This window comes from Vanacampus margaritifer, chromosome 15, assembly GCF_051991255.1.
Source record: "Vanacampus margaritifer isolate UIUO_Vmar chromosome 15, RoL_Vmar_1.0, whole genome shotgun sequence".
Classification (NCBI taxonomy): Eukaryota; Metazoa; Chordata; class Actinopteri; order Syngnathiformes; family Syngnathidae; genus Vanacampus; species Vanacampus margaritifer.
Window position 1 is genome coordinate 9,237,173 of NC_135446.1, and position 25,478 is coordinate 9,262,650.

General features: G+C 44.9%; 4 protein-coding genes across 6 annotated transcripts; 2 read left to right on the top strand and 2 right to left on the bottom strand.

Moving 5' to 3' along the window:
- The first annotated feature begins 190 nt into the window (after positions 1–190).
- LOC144034592 (ras-related protein Rab-38) lies at positions 191–3,999 on the top strand. Its single transcript, XM_077543459.1, has 5 exons — positions 191–349; positions 1,143–1,365; positions 2,514–2,644; positions 2,700–2,849; positions 3,176–3,999. Exons 2-5 carry the CDS (start codon positions 1,170–1,172, stop codon positions 3,371–3,373), a joined length of 675 nt encoding a protein of 224 aa, XP_077399585.1. The 5' UTR covers positions 191–349; positions 1,143–1,169; the 3' UTR covers positions 3,374–3,999.
- Positions 4,000–5,808: 1,809 nt separating this feature from the next.
- rasl11a (RAS-like, family 11, member A) lies at positions 5,809–9,856 on the bottom strand. The gene is made up of 8 exons (XM_077543458.1): positions 8,893–9,856; positions 8,301–8,357; positions 8,146–8,228; positions 7,636–7,676; positions 7,438–7,567; positions 6,404–6,479; positions 6,223–6,299; positions 5,809–6,152 (listed from the first exon to the last, which is right to left on the bottom strand). Exons 1-8 carry the CDS (start codon positions 9,014–9,016, stop codon positions 6,006–6,008), a joined length of 735 nt encoding a protein of 244 aa, XP_077399584.1. The 5' UTR covers positions 9,017–9,856; the 3' UTR covers positions 5,809–6,005.
- Positions 8,221–14,840, top strand: usp12b (ubiquitin specific peptidase 12b). The gene is made up of 11 exons (XM_077543454.1): positions 8,221–8,251; positions 10,743–10,921; positions 11,726–11,806; positions 11,879–11,962; positions 12,029–12,158; positions 12,240–12,523; positions 12,634–12,710; positions 12,886–12,969; positions 13,531–13,728; positions 13,801–13,879; positions 13,961–14,840. Exons 1-11 carry the CDS (start codon positions 8,236–8,238, stop codon positions 14,060–14,062), a joined length of 1,314 nt encoding a protein of 437 aa, XP_077399580.1. The 5' UTR covers positions 8,221–8,235; the 3' UTR covers positions 14,063–14,840.
- Positions 14,841–15,533: 693 nt separating this feature from the next.
- On the bottom strand, positions 15,534–25,383 carry arhgap36 (Rho GTPase activating protein 36). Of its 3 annotated transcripts, none has more exons than XM_077543733.1 (12): positions 25,192–25,383; positions 21,710–21,866; positions 19,601–19,669; positions 17,767–18,017; positions 17,458–17,674; positions 17,331–17,386; positions 17,110–17,260; positions 16,876–17,024; positions 16,627–16,797; positions 16,467–16,555; positions 16,194–16,396; positions 15,534–16,083 (listed from the first exon to the last, which is right to left on the bottom strand). In XM_077543733.1, exons 1-12 carry the CDS (start codon positions 25,207–25,209, stop codon positions 15,854–15,856), a joined length of 1,761 nt encoding a protein of 586 aa, XP_077399859.1. In that variant the 5' UTR covers positions 25,210–25,383; the 3' UTR covers positions 15,534–15,853. The 3 variants fall into 3 exon arrangements, with proteins under 3 accessions (XP_077399859.1, XP_077399860.1, XP_077399861.1); XM_077543734.1 differs by lacking the exon at positions 25,192–25,383 and adding an exon at positions 22,871–23,193; XM_077543735.1 differs by lacking the exon at positions 25,192–25,383 and adding an exon at positions 22,591–22,846.
- Positions 25,384–25,478: the final 95 nt, after the last annotated feature.

A 25,478-nucleotide genomic window follows, 5' to 3' on the forward strand; every position in this document is an offset into this window, starting at 1 on the left:
AGCATCAAAAAATGAGTATGCCGCAATAACGGACACATTTAAAACGCAAAACAAAAAAAAAATATCGCACGCCGCATATGCGCACAAGATTTCTGCGCTGACCCGGAACTAACACACTGCTGGGATATGTAGTGTTTTCGGCACTTTAACTGACGGTTGATGTCTTAGGCCTTGACAGACAGGAGGCGCGGCCATGGCATAGGATGTGCACACAAACCGCAGGCTAAATAGATAATATAATTACATCTCCATTTTGTCTCTCTTTCACTTGGTGCACGGAACAACTTCTTCTGCTTCTACTTCTTCTTTTTGGAACTTGCAACGTTTTGCAAGTAGACTCAGCATAAAAGTAAGTTTGCCCTCAACAACACTAACAGCAATTACAGCACTACTTTGACTTACGAGTTGAATTTGTTCCTTGACCAAATCAAATTAAAATTCCTCATTGAAATGAATCGTGTTTTTAAATAAAGAGAAAAAGCACAGATTTTGATGAAAACATGAGACCATAAAGAAATATATTTTTTTATAAATGACTGTATGCTAGAACAAGCCGAAACTCACAACAGCTGCATGAGTTTTCTGGCCTCGATATTTTCCATTGTAAAGGGCCGTGCAAAGTGGGGGGGCCCATGGGGCGGCGACCCTGGGCATCCACAGCGCTACACATCTGTTTGACCACTAGATAATAGACATTGCCACCACTGTCACCAACAGGACTCGGGCATTGAACTGAAACTAAACTAAACAAAAAACCCAACATTTTTCTTCCCATGTCATTTGACTGAAGCATGCTCGTATTTCAAGATTTTGGCTCAAAACGCACAACAAAAAAGAAACATTTGACTAAGTGATGGCTGAACGTTAAACATTTGCTAGCTGCTATAATAGTTAGCGTGTCTGCAATGAGTAAATAAATACTCACAGCCCGCTATGGACTAGCTAAGTTGCATGGCTATTGGCTAACATCAGTTTGTTTAAGCGCTGATAGAGCTGCAATTCCCGGTTATCAGATCATCACAATTTGATAAAAGTCAAGGTACCGCTGTTTGCTTTTCAACTGCGATCCCCCTGTTGTGTGGCGAAAAGGGAAAACACATGTTTCTGTGAGTGACCCGTCTCCTCTCATGCGACGTCATTAGAGGCGTCGCGCCATTTTCGCCTCGGCCATGCAGCCGCAGCAGCGTCTCCTCAAAGTGCTGGTCATCGGCGACCTGGGGGTGGGCAAGACCTCCATCATCAAGCGCTACGTGCACCAGGTGTTCTCCCAGCATTACCGGGCTACCATCGGCGTGGACTTCGCTCTCAAAGTGCTCCAGTGGGACCACGCCACGGTGGTGCGTCTGCAGCTTTGGGACATAGCCGGTGTGTTGCGCCATCTTTTTCAAACTCCCTTGACTTGAAGTCGTACAGTCACAAAGCTCATAACTCAAATTTACATTTCAACCCCCCCCCCCCAAAAAAAAACAGCAACAAACAAACTTTTTTTGTAATGTGCTTTTAATTAGGAAATCCACTATTGTTGCTATTCATTAGCTTGTCTATGGCGTTTTGCATTGTGCGTTAGCATGAAGTCGTTTTGTTGTTTGTTTACTGTTCAGTTTTTTTTAAGTCAACTTCATCTGCCCAACTGCTACTGCTCAAAATTTAATCAACATTTTTTTGCTGGCAAGTCAAAGCAAAAAACAAAAATAAACGCCTATCAGTGGCTCGTACCTCCCAGCAACAATTTTGTCTCGACTTGAGTGGTGACAGGCCAAAGCGTAAATTTCCTGCCGCGTGGCTGGCCATGACGGCTCATGTTGCAAGTCAACATTCACACGCTTTTTTTGAGAACAGGGTTGCATGTTTGCACTGATGCGGCCAAGATTGGCATCATGCGGACGACGTTAGCGTCCACCATAGAGACTCGTCTATATTTTCACTCAACAAAAGGTGCATTTTCTCAACATGCTGATTATTGTTTAACTGATTCTGCCTCATTCCCGTTAGTGGAAAGAAATGTAGTACAAATACAGTACTTTGCAACTGTGCTTAAGTGCAGGGTGGGTGAAAAATAACATTTTATAGAATTTTTTGTATCAGGTAGGTCATTACGATAAACATTTTGAAACAGAAAAATGTGTAGATCTTGTGAAGTTTTCTTGACTTAAGTTCAGAGTGTGAACATATATTTTTGCCATCTGGGCTTCTTCCCTGATAAATAAAGTAGACAAAAGCGGAACAAATCCTTGCTAGGCACCAAAGTTGATGGGCCACTTGCTTGGCACACGGTCCAACACTCCAGGTTTGCTGCAAAGTAGCAATAAGATGGAAACAAAGACCCATTTTATTTCTATAAGATGTTAAGTCATGTCCCTGTTTATGCAAATTACATTAGAATCTCTTCAGAGCTCACATGGGCATTGTGACTGTCACATGACCATTTGCAAAGAGCCTTTTCATCACCTTTTGGGATTGAAGCCTTTTCTGAAACTTAATGCAAACCTTATCGTATCTTCTCCCACACAAAGGACAGGAGCGATACGGCAACATGACCCGCGTTTACTACAAGGAGGCCGTCGGTGCGCTGGTCGTCTTCGACATGACCCGGATCTCCACCTTCCAGGCTGTCCTCAAGTGGAAAGGAGACCTGGACTCCAAGGTGAAACAATAAGAAAGAAAACTGGCGAGCCTTTTCATGATGTTATTGTTGTTAGGTTGCCTTGAGCAACGGGAGGCCGGTTCCGGCTGTCCTATTGGCCAACAAGTGTGACCAGCGGCACTTCGGTTTGTGCCCCAAACTCCCCAAACTGGAGAACTTCTCCAGGGATTACGGCTTTGTGGACTGGTTTGAAACCTCAGCCAAGGTAAGACTGGATGTCCTCTACCAGGAAAGTCAATAATTCCAAAACTTTTTTGGGGCTACAGGGGGATTTTTAGTGGACTTTTTTGTGAATGACATAGTCCAGTGGATATAAAAATAAGAAAATAGTAAAGGAAAGTCTACTAGAACATCTGAAATGTATTTAGGGTCAATCAAGTGGCAGGTATGTCCTGACCTTTAAAATGAGTTTGAATGTGATTGGTTAATTCTGAACACAACCAAATTCCAGTTAGAAGAGGGTGTGCACATTTCTGCAACCACACGATTTTTACTTTGTGCTTCACCTGGGGAAATGTCCTCCCTCCCCAGGACAACACCAACATTGACGCGGCCATCTTGTGCCTGGTGAAGAACATCCTGGCAGCCGAGGAACAGCGTGCGTCAAGGAGCGAAGCCGATGGCGGCGTCTTGGTATTGCCGCGCTTGGATTACGGCGCCGGAGACAGGCAACTGTCCCGATGCTCCGGATGCTCCGGACTCAAAGCCCGAGACAAAGATGGCAACTGAGTCTCAAGCAAGGGACTGATGTGACATTTCAATGTGATTTTATTTGTCTCGTTGTTATGGACGCTTTCACGCACAATACCTGCGTAAATGTGCCGAAGTTAGCATACAGCTAATTCATATTCATCGCCCCTTGTTCTCATCTGGAGTGGCGTAATTTTTTTTAAACATAAGGCACCTTGAGATACGAGTGCACTTCTGACACCTGCCGCTAGAAGGCGCTAGCAAACTTAATCAATTCACTTTAGTTTCCTTGCAGTGGAAGGACAACATCAGTAGGTGGCGCTAATGCACCATTAAGTTGATTTGCCTACTGCCAATAGAACAACGAGTAAAGACAATACATTAGGTATAGTTGGGGCTCACATTTTCCATTTTTGCAAATGTTATTACTGTGTGTACTGTTTATATACACTACAAAACAGTTGAGTGTATGTCTTGTGAAAAAATAAGTTAAAAATATTTTTTCTAGAGTAGGGAATGAGGATTGATTGTAAACGTACAATCATTCACTTATCAAGATTTTCAGTGAAATTTAGCCTGGAGTTCAGTGACATAATTTCTGATAAATGAAATTTAAATCCAACCTACCTTTACAAGAAATAAATCAATAAAAACTGCTCACTGTCCTTCAGGTCAACTTCAAGTCCCAGCCCTCATGGTGGTATTGTGGGAAGGGGAGGAAATGCGTTGTCTCCTGGGAGAGGCAAAAATAGAAACAACATAAGTATGCGGCAACAAGTCTAAACCTTTAAAAGTCACTATTAATGTTTTTACAGACCATAAACCTTAAACTTGTTGGTTCTGGTCATTTTCCCCAAATTCTCCAGTTGGAATCTCACACCTTTCAATCATCCTCAGTGGGTTCTGGTTAGCCTCTTCACTTCCTGTTTCCTCCAACACACACATGCAAACGCACACAGCTGGCTTATGTCAGCCACACTGCTTCTTGATGAAGTGTTTTCCCACAAGTAGGGAAGCAGATGCATGCTTTTGGTCTTTTATTGGGCTGCCTTTTGTCTTTTAACATTCCTGGCTTCAATGTGAATTTAGCCTTGTTGACGATGCATATAGACATGATGATGAGTGGAGAAGCGGCAGTAAAACAGGCCAAAAATGCAGATGTCCAGGCCGGTTCTGGCCAAGAGACTATTTGCATACTAGGTGTTATTTAACCAAATGTGAGGCTGAGACGTAAACATTTCTACAGTGGTAGACGCTCAAATTAACGTAGAAGCCTGAATTGAGAATTGTCTTGAACCTGCCACTAGCATAAGCTACGGTGGTGACCTCTTTTCCCAAATGTTTTGATAAACACACATTTCTTCTTTTCAATGCGGGCGCTTAATACCTTGGCCCAAAAAGAGAACATTTCAGGAGTGCTCCATTCCAAATGTGACCTCATAAACGTCACATTAGCTGCCCCTTAAATAAATGCTAACTGCACATCCACGTTTGCTTCTCCAAGTTAATCAATCGGCATCTCTGGACTTGAATGATTTTCGTCTGAGCCTTTCTCTGCATTCTTCTCCTGGAGCCTGGCTGCCCTTGCGGAGTCAAAGGTCCCAAGTTGGGGGTCACGTGTGCGAGCGTGTGCAGTGAAGGGTTACAAGAGGAGGCTCACCAAGCCAGACACATTCCAGATGAAAACAAATGGAAATTTGGGGGGCTGTTAGGTCATGAGAACTGCGGACTGACACATACACACACACACACACACACGCGTTTGTTTTACTATCTTTGTGGGGCCATCTCATTGACATAATGCATTTCCTAGCCTCCTCCCCTAACCTCAACCATTAAAAATGATTGCCTACCCTTATTCCTTACCCTAACCTCAACCATAACGTAATTCAAACCTAAACTCTACAACCAAGTCTTGACCCTCAAAGAGAGACTAAACTTGTGGGGCCCAGCAAAATGGTCCCACATGGACGGGTGGGCCCCACAACTCTGTGAAATCCACAAATGTTGGCCCCACTATGTAACAAAACAAGACCACACACACACACACACACACACACACACACTTTTTCTAACTTTTTCCTCTTTTTTTAATAACAGTAAAAGCAGTTTGTTTATTTGTTAAATTTGCTCCATTGGAAAGGTTTGTGTCGGATTGGGAAGTATGGGGCAGCGTGAGATGAGCTGACAGCGGATGACTTTGAAAGTTTTCATTGGCTGGGCCGATCCAAAACCAAAAAGTGGAAGACCAGCTTTATTCCAGACTTGTCACTAGAGTTTGTTTTGATACGCTAAACTTTCCGCGTTAGTCTTGGGGTACGATACGATATGATCAGAGTTGCTTCTAATTTTCATCAGATGCCATCTTTGTCTTCTTTGCACCTTTTTCCATACTCGGGTCCTCAAGTTTTTTTTTTTATCCAGTATGTTTTTGATCTAATGTAATATGGAATTAAAACACATGGCAAGGGATGCCAATTACGCTTCATTTGTTTTATAAAAGACAAAAAGACGACAGTGAAAGTGAAAATTTTTGTCAATTTTGTCCAAAACCGTAGCGAGAGGAGACAGCAGCTTGTGGAAAGTTCATGTGATTATCGATTCCGCTGCTTGAGGCCAACAGATTGTGCTCTTAAGAAAATATAAATGTGTCCTGGCTTCTTCTGGGCCGTCAGAGAGCGGTTGCCGATTTGACTTTGGAGGAGAGGACCTGCCTGAACCTCCTCTTCAGCTCTTGCATGTTGGGAGATTTGGGCCGGGCCAGGTGGAGGCCTCCTCGCCGTTTCTCGCCGTTGCCTCCCCCCAACGCCCGGGACACCTGCGCCACGGAGATGACGTGACCGACAAAAAAACAAACATCGGCATGGCGTATGATGATGTAAGCCCACCTCGTGACACAACTGCAGGAAGGCGGCGTGGACGCCCTCGTGGTTCTCCCTGGCTGAGGCCTCAAAGTAAACGCCCCCTGTGGGCGGGGCAGGATTCATGTCAACACCACCATTTCGACAGGATACTTTATTCATCCCGCGATGGAACAACATCAAGCAATTGCTCATCATCAGGTCTCACCTAGCGACGATGCTAACGTCTCGCCTTCATCCGCCGGCACTTGTCGCGCTCGAAGCAGGTCGCTCTTGTTGCCGATCTGCAACAGATTACACAGCGGATAAGATTAGCGGGATTATCAAAGGTGCACCTGCAGCAAGTGACAGAACAGCTCACACTAGTCCTGAAGGACGATCATGAAGTAGGAAGCAGCCGCTGAGGTGGAATATCTAGAAAGTAAAAACCCTGCCACAGTTTGGCTTTAGCCACAGATTGAGCAAAAGCAATTGTGGCTAAAACCAAACCGTGACAGGGTTTTTACTTTCTGGATCTGCATTTGCCACCACAGTTTGGCTTTAGCCACAAGTGCTTCTACTCAACCGGCAGGTAAGAGCTCATTCACCTACCGGTTGAGTAGAAGCACCTGTGGCTAAAGCCACAGCAGTTTGGCTCTAGCAAATGGAGTTTAAGCTTTAGCCACAAGAGTTTAGCTTTAGCCACAAGAGTTTAGTTTTAGCCACAAGAGTTTAGCTTTAGCCACAAGAGTTTAGCTTTAGCCACAGGTGCTTCTACTCAACCGGCAGGTAAGAGCTCATTCACCTGCCGGTTGAATAAAAGCGCCTGTAGCTTTCACCATAAGTGTTTGGCTTTAGCCACAATAGTTTACCTTTAGCCACAAGAATTTATCTTTGGCCACAAGAATTTAGACTTTAGCCACAAGAGTTTGGCTTTAGCCACAAGTGCTTAGCTTTAGCTACAAGTGCTTAGCTTTAGCCACAAGTGCTCAGCTTTAGCCACAAGTGCTTAGCTTTAGCCACAGGTGTTTCTACTCAACCGGCAGGTAAGCGCTCTAATACCTCAAATTTCAACAGATACCTTAATAAGAGCTCTATTACCTGCCAGATGAGTAGAAGCACCTGTGGCTAAAGCTAAACTGTAGCAGGGTTTTTAGTTTCTGGACCTGGCAGGTTGTGCATTGGCCAGCTGCAACTTGAGTGGGGACTCGATCCACCAATATCAGACTGCATTTAAAGAAGGCATCCAAACATCCCACTGACCAGTATGACAGGAATATTTCCCGAGGGGTGGATGCGTCTGACGTGCTGGTACAACGGCCGGATGGTGCGATAGCTGCTGTGGTCCGTGATGGAGAAAACCAGCACGTAACCGTCGGCCCAGTAGATAGACCTGCCGGTTGAAAGTGTGTAAGCGGAGCACACACAAAAAAAACACGCGTGCACTGGCCAACACCGGACCTGTTGATCTGCTCCTGGCAGTAGAGGCCCTCGGCATCGTCCTGTGCACAAACAATCATCAAGTGTTTGGGAATGACAATGCAGAGGACACGTCAGTGGAGGGTAGGGGAGCAAAATTCTAGAAATTTGTCATGCGAGTAAGCGGAAATTTAGCAAGTCGAATACAAAGAGCATGAAAGGGTTTAGCAAAAAATGACTGGAAAATTCCTTTGGAGCCCTTGTGGTGCATCCTGGGAAACAAAGTTACACATCTGTGCCACCAGGAGGGGCTTCCTGAGCACTCGTTATCATCTCGTCATAGGAAGCAAGTGTCTCAGAGGACCCGGCTTTGTAAACACGTCGCTCTCCTTAAAGTGAAGGAAAGCCAGTGGCCTGGTCTAAATTCACATCCTGTCGCTTAGCTCACATTCCTGACCTCACTTGGAGATAAAAGTATAAAAACAGAAACTGGTATGGAGCTTATCTGTCAACTAAGCGCAGCCAACAACAAGAAGCAGCCCGTGTGTGTACCTGCAGAGCCACGCAGGGCGTGTCCTGGATCTGAAGCGACACCTCCTCACCGTCCAGGGTGACCTTTCTGGAGTACAGCGCTCCTGGCCAATGAACGGAGGAGCAGGTCAGTATTTTTTGCGGAAGAATCAGAAGGGAAACGTGGAGAGATTTACCTGTGTTGGCTTCATAGTCTCCGATAAAGCGTTTTGTCAAAAACCTGACGATGAGAGCTGAAAAAAGGGAAAGCAAGCTTTTAGAAAACAAGTTGCACTGACCACATGCCACAATTTGTTGTTATCTTTCTTATCTATATTTGCCTTTTTGAGAAGAATCTCAAACAAACAGGTTCAAAGTGCCAAGTGAAAAAAATGATGCAATGATCACCAGGCTAGACCATCAAATGCAAGACGAAAAGGGCAAGAAAACGTATAACACATGTTTTCTTTTAAAAGAAATGTGTTGAAAAAAACCTGGGATGATTTGAAAAACGAATAGCAAATAAATTGTTTGGGTAGACTGGATAGATTGGTACATCTTGTGATCGGACCGGTGATCGTTTTCTTTAACTCGTTGATCAGTGATTGGCTCCAAAATCGCATTCTTTGATTTTTCTGGAGAAGGTTTTGGACACCCCTGCATTGCAATAAACCACTTAATCCTCAAAGAAGGAATTAATATCATCCCTCCCTTGTCACACAAGAGAAGAGCTGGAAATTCAAATGTTTGCATTGTAATCAATCACCCTTGAGTGTTCAGCTCGCTTACCAGTTTTACCGACGTTGCTGGCCCCCAGCACCACGATCTTCACCGTCTTGTTGGGCACGCAGTCCAGCAGCGGGTACTCGGGGATGGGAAGCAGCAGAAAGTTGGCGGACCCGCTGTTGTTCATGGCTCCCGGTGCAGGGAAGGGGGCGCTCCAGACAGCAGCATTGACCTCGGATCAGTGTGGGAAAGAGACCACCCTCCTTCTCCTCTTCTTTCTCCTCCTCCTCGTCGCGGCCCCGTGGACAAGTTAGTCCGATATTCCCAGGACGCCCCTGCGCTTATCCCTGGATCTGCTTCTGCTGCAGGTCAACGCTTGAAAGCTGCGCCAAATACATGCGGTAATATTCCAAAAGCGGGCAGAGAAGTGACAACAGGCTCCAGGCCAGTCCGCTGGAGGCGTTGAGACCGTGCGCACTGGGCACTGGCCAGGGAGAAAGACGAGGAGAAAGTGGTGGAGGCAAACTTCACTCACTAGACACACCCACCCAAGAGTTTTTTTTCCTTTTTTTTTTTTTTAAAGCCCACATCAAGTCTATTACATCTTATAAATAACTAAGTTATAAATTATAACGATTACGAACTCAAACAGCTGATTAACAACATAACACTTCAGATTTACTGTTATTTCAAAGCATCACCTGTTCAGAAGATGTTAACGTAACTATCTTTGATCGAGATAAGTGAGCAACTCATGATGAGAAAAACGTCAGGTCGTCCCTGATAACATGAATGAATGCGAAATCAACGTATTCTAAATGTCCATAACTCAACTGGGCGGTGTCCATTTCCTCCGCTAGCCTCGCAGTCCTATCAAGAATGTAATCACTATATTGAGCCTCGTCAGACTTTATGGACTTTGTTGGATTAGAACTGTGGCCGATATGAAGAAAATAACAAACATCGTTTAGGCAAAGCTTGCGTGATCTATCCTATACAATGAATCAAACAAACTTTTCACCGCACGACTGGTTGTGGCATCAAGTTATATGTAAACATTACAAATACAACAGGAAGTCATTACATTTTAATTTCAAAATAAAATACCAAAATGAGACGCTAGTTGTGCTGTGAGGGGGAAAACTGATGAAGAAAAGCTTGGGTAGTAAACACAATATCGTCGTTATGAATAGTCAAGCAAGTATGGTTGCGAATAGTCAGTCCGATGCGACTGAGGGGAAACGAGGCGCGCCCTGTCTAGCTTGACACTCGTAGTAAACAAGGCAAACGAAACCATAGAGATAGATACACAAAATATACAGTCTACTCGGCTTTAGTTTGGCCATACGTCAGTGTGTCCGTCATATTGGATGTGGCAGATCTGTATGTCATTATCTACGATGATAAAATCTCACATATTGGACAATTATGTTATTGTCTAAAAGGGTGAAATTTTGGCCATAATTCTAAAAGGTACATTTGGCACAGATTAGATTCTGCAGAGCACCACAGTGAAACATAGTGATAGAATCATGTTGTTGTTTTTTTAAGATGGAGCTGGACCCTTACAAATAATGTAAGGTTTACAATCTAAAACTTCGCCTTTCATAGATTAAATACAAAAATGAATTTTACAAGATATAGGCGCCATTAACGAGGGATTTTTTTTGTTGTTGACCTTATGGCTTTTGAAGTACGTAGACTTCTTATATTCACTGAAAATACAGCAATGTCCCCTTTGTCATTGTAATAAATTCAAACAAACAAACAAACAACTTGCTAGGACAGTAAATTCGTCAAAGTCTGCTCAGCCCATTGTAATGGTAAAAGGATGTTCAAAATTGCCACATCCAATGTGGCTGTCAAGTGAACGTACGATTGAGCGGTCAAGGCGTTATCCTGTCTCTGTGCAGGATTTCTACGGGGCAAAGTAAGCTTTGAAAGCTTTGAGCCTCGCGAAGCTCTCCAGCCTCTTCCGGAACTCGGCAGCCGCATCGGCTGGAGATTTCACCGTCAGGGTTTGGTCCAACATGGCGGCGCACGGATGGAAATACTGATGACAGTCCGAAAGATCGCCTCGATTTGTACGATGGTAAGGATTTGGTATTTTGGGCTCTGTTTTTGACTGTCCGCGATGGGCTAACCGCTGTGCTAGCTTGCTTGCTACCTATCGACTCCATAGTAATAACACACTTCCAATGCTTTTAGTTACTACTTTCGCTTTGTGTTCATAACAAAAGTGGCGACGTCAGTTAGCCCCGCAGCACTATGACACTGTGCATTGGCTAAAGTTGATTCTCGCCCTTTCCTGGCGATTCAGGTTTTGTTAGACGTACAATCGCGATTACTCTCTCCTGTCCTGTCATGTCATGTCATGTGATGGACGCTGTAACGTTCCCACGCGTTGGGATGGCGGACAAAGTGAGCTTTTGGGAACTGCTGATCAACATGTTCTTTCATGCGGAGGTCAAAAGTTGAAAAGGGGTGAGAAGAAATGAAGAGTCCGAGGCGTGCTTGCAGCTTTTTTAGGACACTGATTCCCAACATGGCGCGAGAGGTCATCCAGTGAACCAATTGCGGACGTACGGATAGCCCGTGTAGTGTATCTACCTGTTGTGTTGCCATTTATACAACACAATAATAGCTTTCCTTATCAACGTCACATTTCCAATGTATTTTATCCTAAAAGTATTTTAGGGAGGGTTTTAGAGGTGTTTTAAAAGCTCACTCAATTAAAATAAATAAATAAATAAATAAATAAAAGGAAATTCCATAAAAGGTGGCACTAAAAACATTTGCTACAAAATTGAGATGAGACTTTCTTCACTTGTCTCACTCACTTTTTGACCAACCATTCTGTTGGAATGCTTCTTAATATTTTTTTCCCCCTCCTCAGGGCGCCAATGCCTCTGCCTTGGAGAAGGAGATTGGACCGGAACAGTTTCCCGTTAATGAGCACTATTTTGGCTTGGTCAATGTCAGTATCAGGGACTTTTCCTCCTCATTCAAGTGCAATTTATTCCAACGAAATTGTCCGTTTGTTTCCTAGTTTGGCAACACCTGCTACTGTAACTCGGTGCTGCAGGCTCTCTACTTCTGTCGACCATTCAGGGAAAAGGTGTTGGCCTACAAGGTAAATTGACATACGGTTGAGGCTGGCGGAGTACCGCTTGGTTCACTTTCGGCTTTGTGCTCGCAGGTGCAGCCCCGACGCAAGGAATCTCTCCTCACCTGCCTGGCTGACTTATTCAACAGCATCGCCACACAGAAGAAGAAAGTGGGAGTCATCCCTCCTAAGAAATTCATCTCGCGGCTGAGGAAGGAAAACGGTGAGCGCTTGGGACTATGTAGGTGATGGACTTTTTAAAAAGTCAACTCAAAATCCAGATGATCCGCCTTCTTCCATGCAGAACTGTTTGACAACTACATGCAGCAAGATGCCCACGAGTTCCTCAACTACCTCCTCAACACCATCGCTGACCTTCTCCAGGAGGAGAAGAGCCAGGAGCGGCAGCAGAACGGAAAGTTGGTGCAAAATGGGGGAGGGGGAGGAGGCGGTGAGGTAGTGGTAGTAGGAGGAGGAGGCGGTGGCGAGGGGGAGGGCGAAGGCGGGAAGGAAACGCAGCAGACGTGGGTCCATGAGATCTTCCAAGGAACGCTAACCAACGAGACCCGCTGCCTCAACTGTGAAGCTGTGAGTGATGTGAATAAGAAAAATACATTATCGCAGGCCACTATTTTTTGCAGTTAGTGTGCGATGATGATGATGATAATGATAATAATGATGTCACACTACTGTTGCAGGTCAGCAGCAAGGACGAGGACTTCCTGGATTTGTCGGTGGATGTGGAGCAGAACACGTCTATCACGCACTGTCTTAGGTGAACCGTTGTAGTTTTCTATTAACTCGTTCACTGCCAATGACGGCTTTTGACGTCCAAAAACAATTTTCACTGGACTTGCAGTGAATGAGTAGTGGGGGGGGAGAGGGACTCAGTGGTTCTAAAAATCGCGCCCTGGTGACCTTGGCTATGTGGTCCTCTCCGGACTTTGCAGGGGCTTCAGCAACACGGAGACTCTGTGCAGCGAGTGCAAGTACTACTGCGAGCAGTGCCGCAGCAAACAAGAAGCCCAGAAAAGGTTGGCTGGTCTTCATTGGTTATTTAGTATGGAGAACCAAAACTGCAAAAAAAAAAAAAAAAAGTGAAAATAAAAACGAATGTGGAAAAAATGCCATTCAATTAAATACAAAAAAATTAATATAAATGAAAATAAAAAACAAAATATATACATATCCATAAATAAATAAATAAAATAAAAAACTGATTCAAAAAATAAAAATTGATGCAAAAGTAAATGTGGAAATAAAACATCTAAATAGAATTAAATATCAATCAATAAATACAAACGCTCTGCTCTCACATTTATTAATTTCATGCTGCAGATGCTCTTGTCAGTACAAAATGTTATTCAAATGAGGGGGGCGGTCCTAAGCGTGTCCTGGGTTGGACTTTGCCGTTACAAACTGCCTTTCATGGTCGAGTGAGCGGGTTGGCAAACAAGTAAGTTTTGCCGGCTTACATGAAGAGCTCCAGCATTTTTTTTCTCCACTTTTCTCCATTTATTTATCATTTTGGCAGTTTTGGTCCTCCATATTTCAGCGGCTTGTTGCGTGGGTTGAAAGGTTTCCTCTTGTTTCAGGATGAGGGTGAAGAAGCTACCCATGATCCTGGCGCTGCACCTGAAGCGCTTCAAATACATGGACCAGCTGCACCGCTACACTAAACTGTCCTACCGCGTGGTCTTCCCTCTGGAGCTGCGCCTCTTCAACACGTCGGGGGACGCCACCAACCCGGACCGCATGTACGACCTGGTGGCGGTGGTGGTGCACTGTGGCAGGTGGGGCCGTACCGGAGCTCTGCTCTCCTTCTAGTCTGTTTGTGTCCTTCACTCGTGCTGTGTCCCCTGCAGCGGGCCCAACCGAGGTCACTACATCACCATCGTCAAGAGCCACGGCTTCTGGCTCCTCTTCGATGATGACATCGTAGAGGTTGAAATCTCTTTTGTAACATATTCAAGAGTCTGGTGTGTTTTTTATTTTTCTACAAACAATCTTGTACTGTCCCTGCAGAAAATCGACGCGCATGCCATCGAGGAGTTCTACGGCCTGACGTCGGACATTTCCAAAAACTCTGAGTCTGGATACATCCTCTTCTACCAGTCCAGAGACTGAAGTGGCCTTTTCTGCCTTTTTTTTTTGTTGTTCATATGGAGGCGGAGCTTTGCGCCGGATGGCCGCCTCGGATCGGTGAAGACGTCCCGGCGGCCTCGAGGAAGGCGGACACAAGCCGCGCCCGAGCTCAGCAACTGACATGACTTTTTTTTTTTTTTCCCGTGTGCATATTCAAGCGTGTGAAATTAGCTGAGAACGTTCCATTTAGCGACGTGCTAACGGGCCAGGTGACACCAAAGAGGTCCCAAGTCAACTTGTGACATCTTCATTCACCCGACGCACAGCTGCTCCGAATGTTTCGTTTCCAAGCTGCGGGCACAGCGACGGGTCCAAGCAAACCGGCACGGCAGTCACACCTCCTTCCATGACTGCTGTACTGAACTGTACGGTGAACCCCCGCACATTTTTGGTTCACTCTGCTGTTTGCAGCCAGGTTGGCGTTGCAAATAAGAATGTGTTCTCAATCGCCTTACCTGCTAAATAAACGTTGAAATATTCGCGGTTGGGCTTTCGCAGATTCACTTCAAAGTGAACAAATGTTAGCCGCGCACTTAAAATCAAGTCAAATGACATTATTATTTAAGTATTCATGTTTTCATGACTGTTTCATGGACGTCACACTTTAATGCCCCTTATCTACCACTACTGTTGTTGGATATGAGATTTTATTTTACTTTCATTTAGAGAGTGTGTGCATGTGTACATACATATACAGATGTTGGAAGTGAAAATAAATGCTTGCTTGAAATAATAAAAATGAAAAGATTCAACAAATCAAGTATCAAACTGCACCGTGCGTTTTTTTCCTACAGTGTTTAAATGCTGCTCTCTAGTGGTTAGAAAAACATCTGCCGCTTACCTTGTGGCTTTCATGTGATTTGTGCTAGGGGTGTACCCAAAAAATCGATTCTCATTTGATGCAATTCAGAATCGATTTTAAATGTCCCAAAATTGATTTAAATTATTTTATACTGTCTTGCCTTTGTCTGTGTGTGCCTTTATTTGGAGTGCTGTTCATGTTGTACCCGGTTTGGCCACTGAGAGGCAGTGTGGTTCCACGCGGTCTAAGACATTGTTAAATTGAAGCCACCTTAGAGAGTAGAAGGAAAAAGTCACTATCAAGTTATTCCAATAAAAGTTTGTTTTTTGTTTTTTCAGTGTGAAGCCGTTCTTTGGAGTGATAAAAGTGCCGCGAGTAGCGCGTTAATTAACATTAGTGAGTCAGACTGGAGTAGATAATTACAATTCCTTGGACGTCTATAGATTGAAGCAAAAGTCTTTGTCAATCTAATTATTTTGAATCAAAAATCGGAATCGAATCGAATCGTGAGACATTCAAAGATTCCCAACCCTAATTTGTGCTGTCCTACTTTTGTTTGCAGACAAGTCATGGATGGAGAAACTGGGGGCGATATTATGTAAATTAGCTACATTCTTACATCACAATCCACCAAATAGAAACATCATCAGGTCATATTTACAGTGGACATTTTATTGGATATTACAGAAAAAAATTTGAACAAAATATTTTTTTATGCAATCTAAAATATGTTTTTAAAAAAAAGAAGTGCATTACAGTATGTACAAGTGATGATTCCTTCATGTCACACACACTCAAGACAAATCGATCACACATATCCCTTCGTTCATCCATCACTACATCTCGGTAGTGCCGGGAACCACTCCCAAGCCATTTTAATAGTCAGACGGCCATTTTGTAGTGCTGTTGCAACTGGATACGGAAGTAAGGAATGGTCAGCGATTCCAAACAGCCCACCACCATCATCATCATCACACCAAGGTCTCGGAGCCCGAGCCTTTCCCCGTGAAGAAGTCCCAAAAGCTGGCCTTGCCTTCCCCGGGGGGCGCCTGCTTCACCCAAACGCTGCCGGCGTCCGCCGGGTGCTGCGGACGGGAGACGGAGGTCATGGCGCACAAGGCGGGCTGGGCCAGACTGAGCAGGTTGTGGTGGGAGTGGAACTGTCGCATGTGGCGGATGGATTTGCTGGGTCGGACTTCACCTGTTCGCACACAGAACTGCATCAAACGTGTTGGTCTCGTTTCCAAGGGTTACGAGGCCCTTGATTAGAACTCTGATGATTTCGCCGAAAGAGGTGAAAGGTGAGCGTACCGTATCTGTTGTCGTGCTGCTTCCTGCTCTGGTTCATCTTGAGCACGCTGAGGAAGACCTCGCTACTCAGGCCGCCCTCCAGAGACGAGCGGGGCTCCATCGGGGACAGACTCCCGCTGGAGGCCCCCACAGAGTCCAGAGACGCTCCCGTGTCCCGGCGGCTGCCCGGGCCGGCGCCGCTCTCCAACGAAATATAACTGCCACTGCAGGGGTATAATCGAACCGGGTTAAGGGGCGCGTTTGGATTTTCATCAAAAGGCTGATTGTCGTCACCTGAGTTTGCGGCGGAGCAGATAGTCGATGATGTCGGGGTCACTCTGGATCAGACTCACCAGGACTTCCTGTTGCAGCTCGGCCGACACCTATGTGGGACATGCTGGAATATTTTAGTGGCACGTAACGCTTCATGGAGATGGCCAGACTCCTGATTCACCATGAAAAGTCTCCTGAAGTTCTGCATGAGCACCAGAGTGACGTTAATGATGGCCGTGCTGTCCTCGATGCCCATGGCCCGCGGACTGGCGTCTCCTCCGCGTTCCCTTTGGAGCAGGTTGGGCCCAAAAATGACCGCCAAGTTGGCGGCCGTCATCTTGTTGCCGGGGATCTGTGCGGGTTTTCAAATGCAGGGAGTCAAATCCAGATCTACTCAAGTAGAGTAACAAAACATTTGAACTCGAGTGACCTCCTCGTCATTGGTGCCGAGGCTGTCCTGGGCGAAGCTGTGAACCGTGTGCAGGAAAGTGAGGAGGCGCAGCAGCGTGTCGCAGTTGCAGGGAGGCAGCAGGTAGAGGAGGTGCTGCAGGTACTGGAGCTGCTCGGCTCCTCGGAGGACTGGACCGCAGCCAGAGAAAAAAAAAAGGCAGATTGATCATCGGTGAGTCCATTCTGAGGACGGTTGTCGTGCGTGCGTGCGTACGGTTGGCGTGCAGGAAAGCGGGGTACAGCTCTCTGGTGAGCAGTGGATCCGGCATGTCCCTCAAAAACTCTTTGAGCAAGGCGGCCACGTCGTGCACGCTGTGCTCATCGTCCAGCTGAACGTCCACGCCCGCATCGAAGTCCTCCCTCAGCTGCAAGAGGACAAAGACAGCATGTTAACGCAGATTGCATTTCTCTCCGCGCGCCTTAAAGTCAACTCACCTGTCGCACCCTCTTCTTGGAGCTCCCGACTCGGAAGATGCCCACAGTCCGAAGACCTGAGGGGAGGGAGGTCGAGTAAGGCGTGCAGACAGAGCGCGGGACAAAAAGCGGAGGACGGACGCCTCACCGTGGGCTTCGATGTGGCCGCAGCAGCGCTCCAGAACCCGGGGCACCTGGGGGTAGACGGGGTTGAGGCTCAGCCTGCTTTGGCTCCTGCCCTCTGACGAGCCGCCGCCGCCGGTCTTCTTCAGCTCCAGCTCCGCCGGATGGGAGAGCTGCAGCGCCTCCAGCAAACGGGACTGACTGTCCACCAGGTCGGAGATGGAGTCCACGGAGAGGCCGCCCTGGAACGGTCCACAATTTGCTTGTGCTCAAAGCAACGTCCCTGATTTGATTGTCACTTGGATGACTGAGATCAAAATAACTGAGGTCATACCCGTCTCTGTCCTCGCCCAACGGTGTTCAAAATGGAGTGCTGCGGCGCCGGGGCCACCGAGTTAGCGGGCGGTGACGGGCGCGTGCTCCCCAATAGCAGTTGACGCTTCTCTGCCCTGAAGCGCAAAATGCTGGCCTCCAATTCCAAGCAGTCCCGTCGGCTTTCCTTCACGGCGTCCTGGCGCCGCTTGAAGGCCCGGTCGTTGGCAATGACCTGTGAGAGCGGGATCCCAAACGCCTTGGGGGCAGATTCTGAGAAATCATTGAAAGGGAAGTCAACCCAAAAATGTTCTATCTCGCCACACCAGCACTTTCTATTGACAGAAAATGACATCATAGTTGCTCAGGTAGCTACCAATCACAGCTTTCCCACGCTGTGATTGGTTGTTACTTGAGCCCTGAGCAACTGTCATTTTCCATAGACAGCAAGTGGCAAAATGGCCGCCCACTAAAACGGATAAAAACGGATGGATTTTGCTACATTATTTATATTCCACAAACGCAATATTAATCACAATGCCGGGTTTAGAATAATGGGGGCAAATATAACATTTTATAAAATATAAATAAAAGCAGTTTATGACCATCTATGTTGTGAGTCAAAAATATATGTTCACGCTACAAATCATGAATTTTGTTGGCAATGCCTCCCACGGCCAGCCGGGGGCGCTACCAGGACTGCACGTGCTGGTCTAAGCCAGCTAATCAATGGAGGTCAGCTAATAGATGCAGTTGGCGGCCTGCTTTAAGCTCCTTGCTGGCCCTGAGGCGCGCCGTCTGACTTTTGGCCACGTTTGCTGGCATCAGACAGCAATGACGACTGATCCGCTTGTTTGTAAACATCCTTGACATCTTGATAATGGTGCAAATCCACTTATGTTAACTTTTTTTTTTTTTTTTGCTTTGTCCTTAAATTGTTGAGGAGGGTGGGGACTTGGCAAGCAGTATCATTTGAACAAATCTCAAGCTTTTATTATTTTTTTAATCTTCTTATTTAAGTCAACACATAAAAACAAAAAATAGCCTGATTGTTCACATTTCAATTTGAGGCTGGAATCAAAAATATAAAATGGTAATGGAAGTTGTTAATAAGCTAACTGCAAACCTTTGCATGAACCACGTAAATTTTAAAATCAAATTCCGCTTTTTTTTTTTATTAATTTTTTTTCTATATAATCGGGCCTAAAATTTAAATAAAATACAAAAATCCGTATTTTGTTGTTGTTGTGCAGCAATTACTTAATTTTGTTTTTTTTATATTATTTATTTATTTTAATATAAAGGTGGGGTAACACTGAGCTAGCTTCCAAACTTAGCATGGTTTTTATTACCTCCGCCAAAGAGGCTGCTTGGCGGCTGTGAGAAGCCGGGCAGAGCCAGCAGGAGCGGGGCCAGTTCCCGATGTTCTGGGTTTCCGTGAACGGGGTTAGCCTTCAGCTAAGTCTGTGCGGCTAAGAGGCAGCAGGTGTTATGCTCTAAAGATCTATGTCGTCACACACTGACCTTTATAACAATGGATTTTTTTTTTCATAAATATTGCGAAACTCCAGGGGACAAATTTTAAATATATATTTGCAACAAAAAAGTGCATCAATAAAATGTAAAATTTGAAACTTTTTATATGTTTTTTAATGTGGTTGTTTGCGTATTCATATTTGACAGTTATATATTTAGATATTTTGTCATAGTGCTTCAACCACAACTGAAAAAAAGCAATGTATCCTTGCCCCCCCCCTCCCCCCTCTTGTCTAAAATTAGCTTATTCGTTTATCTTCATTTTCTGAGCAACCAACACATTTAAACATTTAATCCTCTTGTGTGTACATTCAACTCACCACGCTCTTTTTTTTCCTTGGAAAACGAGTCAAACCTCCTGCGCAGCGATTTTCGACGTTTGCGAATTTCTGTGGACAGACAAGATTTATTCTCACACATTGGAGTGCATGTTTGCAAGCAAAACAAACTTTGGAGAGCAATTACGATTTAGTGAGCGTCTCATTAGATGTCGTGTGCATCTAATGATGTTGTTATGTCATTAGATAGCATCACATGGTTTGACAAGTTGGGGGTGGGGGGGGTTGTCTTTTCCTGAAACAGCAAAGCAGGAAGCCCACAAAAAGGACAAAGAGGAGCATGAGAACAAGCAAATAAGAGAAAATGTCTCTCAAGTGATGACAGAGAATTCCATGGAGCTCGCCAGTGGCTAAAAACGTCTGGACAAACACACTCATCGACTTTCGGCAGCACAACCCCGCAAAATGTCAGCAAAAGACAACAGGAAGTCAAAGAGGGCAGCGGGTTGGGGGGCGATGGCGAGAGACGTGACCTGATGTGCTCACCTCTGGGGAGAGAAAGGGAGCGGAAAGATTCCCACACTTGCTCGGGGCGGGGGAATTATGTTAGCCCGTGTCCAACAAAAAATAAAAAATAATAACCAGACATACAAATGACCTAACTTATGAGTTTGTCTTTGGGCTAATTCTTTGCTTTGACTTGTGAGCGATTGATTGACATCATGTGACAACCTTGCAAATCTTGCCAACCATCCAGTAGTCAGTTTTCAAGCTGAATGGCAATAGGAGAGGTTAATTGTCCTGAGAGAGCCAACGAGCGAGCGAGACGAGGCTAAGAAAAGCAACTTTAAAAGTCTCGGAGGATTTTAATAATTTTCTTCTTCTCGTGACGACGTCCTGACAAAGTTGGAAGCACACAAGTGCTGATGGATGAGCCATCCATGAACGTTTTCAAAGAAAAAGACTTAATGATGATTTGAGAACTTGTCACGCATGACGGGAAGTCAGCAGTGAGACTTTTCCACATCTGGAAGCGAGTTTGGATGAGGAACCGGAGCGGCGCCAACAATCACAGCATGTTTGCAAATCAAAGAGAGCTCCAAATCACTGGCGCTACAGACCTTGATTAACTCAACTCAACTTTATTTATAGAGCACTTTAACAACAAGCGCAACCGTATAAGTGCTTTAGACGCACACACCAAAAATTCATGGCTTTTCTTTCTGTGAGGAAGTTTTAGGGCCACGTCGAAAACAATAGATTCATATCACGTAGGATTTCTTGAAAACAAGATGCAAACATCCACAAAGCCACTGCTTGAAAAATAATGTTGACGATCTGAACTTTATCTTCTTGCACTCATCAATTTCTTCAATTAGGACTTTTTCTAGTAAATTCAAATAAATTTTGTTCCTAATGTTTGATTGTATTCTTGATGAAAATGACAGCAGTTATTATGAAAGGCTGCCTATGTCTGTTTGTCTGCCTATAGCGTTTAGCATCACATGTTTGCATTAAGCTAGCAGACTTTTATTTAATATAATATTTTGTACAAAATGCCATTTTTTTAAATAGACAATGTTAAATTATCTTTTTGTTATGGGTTAGGGATACAAATAAAGTATTTTCTGTCCATTTTTTGTGTTGAAATACATTTACAATATGTTTAAATTGGTGCTAAAATCCGATGAGAGGGCTTATTATTTTATTACTATTTAAAAAATAATAATTGGGAGGCCTTTACATTGCAGAGTTTCACAATGATGTGTGGCTCTGGAACGTATCCCACAAAAAGGTTTGCGTTTCATTGTGTTTACTGAACATAAAAGATAGTAAGATTTTTCTTTTGACTTCCTGTGCTCGTTGCTTTTTTCCCCTCTCGGGATAAAGCACAGATCCTTGGAGAAATCTTCCTTGTCTTCCCTGTCCAAAGTTTTCCCATTTGCAGTTGTTCCATCCTCTCATTCCAAGTTCTTCCCAACCATCACCCCATCAATCAATTGGGTTTAGGTTGGAGTTCTTGTGCTTGGCTAGTCATAAATCAGAGCATAACCAAATCCTTGCCTCACAAAGTACTCCTAGCCCGTACTTGGCCATGGTTCCCGACACATAAATGTAAACAAAAAGCAGCCTATGGAATCGTACACGTACCTCTGGGAATGCTGATCTTAAAGTGAAGGTCCCTCTGGTCCAGGTGGAACAAGGCCACTTGCTGGAGTCTGGCTCGCTCCAATTCCGAAAGGTCCTGGATGGCCACGGGCTGAAGACGCACACTCTGACCCAACATGTTGGCCCACGTGAGCCCGCCCTGGCAAGACAAAAACACACGAGACATGTCAAAAATCAACGCTCCCGCATCTGGGAAGATTTAGAGCAAAAAGACCGCCAGGCTGCCAGTCACTGAAATCGGGCACACGGATTCAGTTGAATTGTCTGGAAGATGACAGTGGATCAAAGCAATGTGGAATTTTACGCCATGTGCTCAAGCTCTCCTTTGGGATTGTTGGACAGGAACACAAACAAAATCTTAATCTGGTTTCTTTTGTCTGTAGGGCGAATGCTGTTTCTGTAGAAAATGTGTGGGAGAGGATGGCTGGATTGAAATGTTGTTGACCTCATATAAGAGTTCAAATGTAAGCTAGGAAATTCAAGTTGGAGGAAGTCAATATGTCAAATATCTCTTCATATGTGAATTTTGTTTTTTTTTTAAAAAAGGGGTATAGATAAGGAAATGAGGAAGGAAATTATAGTTTGAATTAATTAAGAAATGTGTAAAATCTTTTCATTTGGGAATTTATGTGCGAATGCTTTTCAGCAATTCAGCAACCACAAAATTAGGTAACATCAAACGTCAAGTGTGATAATCAGTGGTACTTTAATTCTATTCTCAAGACATTAACATTAATCCAAGCATGTCACTCCTGTAGATGATTGACAGAGAATTATGATGATGCAGCCAAAGGGTGAGAGGTATTTGTGTGTTACGCAAGTCTAGGAAAAAAAAAAAAAAGGAATTCCAAATTAAGCTTTACTTGCTTATTCCTTGGATAAACAGCAGCGGGAGAGCAGAGAGTCCACTCTGTCCTGAAGGCTTTGCTGCTCCATTTGGGAAGCACAATGTGACCAGCCCGCAAACTGAACGGCACACAATGAGTTCATCCAGCCCGTTGTGGTGCCTCTTGCACATTATATAATTATTTATAAAAGGTCATAAATTTGTATGCCATCCTATCAATAATCATGCGTTGCTAGATTAGAGTTTCTGAGTTTGGTAAACATTTCAACGACTCTCAAACAAACAATATCATCTACCTGGTTTGGGATTTCCCTTCCTGGCAAATTCGTTTCCAAAATGCGTCCCGAGGCCGCCCCAGCCCCCGTTATCCCGACCCCATTGAGGCGAGTGGCACGGTCTGGCTCCAAGTTAGCGAGCGTGCAGCATGAGTAAGGCGAGAGGGTGGGAGGGAAGTCCAGAGAAAGGAGTTAGATTACAAGAGGAGGAGGACAAATTGTGACTTCCACGAGCTGCAGAACATAAACATGGGAGGGAGGGGGGCAGACGGGAGGGGGCACTCTTCATCACCAAAAAGCCACGTATGACGAATGTCTGCAAACGTGTGAGAATCTGAGTAGGAAGGAAGAAGGAAAGCAGGGCAGGTGAGCGTCAGGGGGAGGATTAAAACGTTGGATTAAAAAGGGCACAAGCACAGACGTAGGAGGCTGAAGATGAGACGTGAGACAGCAAAGCATCATGGGTGTGCGTGTGTGTGATCCCCACTTCCAGGCACGGTGCCATACATTTCCAGGTCAAAAGGTCATATGGTTACATATCTGAGGTGTGCTGACTCGGCCGTCTGCTTCAAAAAACAGGATGGATGACACCGATATGCACACGCACGCACGCACGCACACACTTGCTTGGACAACACTGCACTCTATTGGCTGAAAAACAAACAAAAAAAATGTTTAAAAAATAATAATAATAGAAAGGTTTGTGTACTTGGGGCTGGAACAGATTAATGGAATTTCCATTCATTTCAATGGGGAAAATTTATTTGAGATACAAGTGTAGTCATGGGGCAAAATTAGGCACCAATGTTCCTCCACTTACGAGTTTAATATGTTTTGTGACCAATTTCATCACTCATTCTATTTCTATTAGTCCCTTCTAGCCTCCCAAAACCACCACTGAGAAACCAGCACTAACATGAAATGTGGAAATAAACAGTTTTGTATAAAGTGTAGCATTACATCTTTTGGATCGCGACTCCACGTTTTCCCACTGCTAGCCCCTGAAACCTCCATGCTAGCAGTTCGACACCGGCGGAACCAATTGCTTTCCCCTTCATCTTGAACGCTTCCCTACTCTACAGTTGAGCTCCGGCAGGAAATACCGCCGCTGAAAAGGAGATGGGAGCAAGGATAGGGACGGTCTCTCACTGTGTGTCTGCCTCCGTTCTCTAAACAGGACGTTCACACCCACAACCATCATCAGCAGCCACGTTTGGCGCCCAAACCAATTGGATTGAGCCAAAATCAGCTAGTGGTCCAGTGACATCCAAAATCATCCCCTCAATCATTCATCAAGTGTAAACGCAGTCTGAGGTCCGAGGAAGTGTCAGGCTGACGTCCATCCTGATCCTGGGATGGGGCTGTTACCCCACAGGGAGCAGACAGAAAGTGGTACCTGCCACGCGAGATGCTGTGATGGAAGCATCTTGTCCTCCATCATCTCTGAAATATTTGATTTTTATTTATTAACAGTTGCCTGTAGGTTTATAATGACCGGAACATTTATGCTAACTTTTGATTATCCCTTCTATAGTGTTTATCATTATATGTTAGCATTAAGCTAGTGAATTTTCCATAATCTATAGTTTGGTGTTTATGTGCCAGTTTTATAGTGAACTTCAACAAGGAGCGACAAATTAAGCACACTTGGCCTCTTATTTGGTAAACTGCGCTTCCCTCGTCCACTCGAAACCTCCATGAACCCGATACAAGGTGACACCGGAGAAGAGGCAGCGAAGACTTCTCATCTCCACTGTTGAAAGACACACGGTGCTGCTTTTTTCAGCTCACCTACAAAAACACCCAGAAACATCCACAAACACCACATAACTACACCCCCTAGTGGCAGAAATGTGAACCATCAATTTCCATTTTATGTAAATCACAACTTCGCCAACTGTTATCTTGAAAAAAACAAAAACAGGAATAAGCCACTTCCATCTGGGCCATGTAGTGCACTGCTTACTTTACACGTATGCTGGATTTCTTTGTCCAATTAGATTACAGCTTCTATGTGTTGCCATGTCAACGTAGTCTGCCCAGGCCTTCCCAATCAGTACTGTTGGTCCATCCAACTATATTAACAATGGGACTATTTCCTTCACAATCACATTCCAGATTTGTCATCACAAGAGCACTAGCGCGCAATGATGTCATCAATGTGCCATCCTCTGATTGGCCGGTCAGAACAATAGGTTACTACAGCCAACATTGACGCACAAAATAAATCTGTAGCAATCCGCACACATCAATAAGTTTTTTTTGTGGGTCAAGTTTTGTCATCTTATTACTTTTTATTATTGTGAAATGGCAGTATTAAGAGTTGGATGGTGGATGCTGACCTCGTGGTAGAAGTGCATGTCGGACGGCGCTCGGCAGACTCCCAAAGGCCAGGATGTGATTGGCGCGGGTCCATCCAGCGGGAACGTCGCTCAAGTGCAGCGTCTGATGCTTTTGCTCATCAACAGGAGAATGGAAGCTACTTTTTATTCCCATTTCATTTTTCCCTCCTGCAGTTTCCCCTCACGTGACTTGAGCCCCTCCCACGTCCATCATCTTGCAGGGTCACTTTCATCTGCGGCACATTAATTCATGCAGCTTCCCTCCTCCTCTGGGGCTCTTTCCTCCG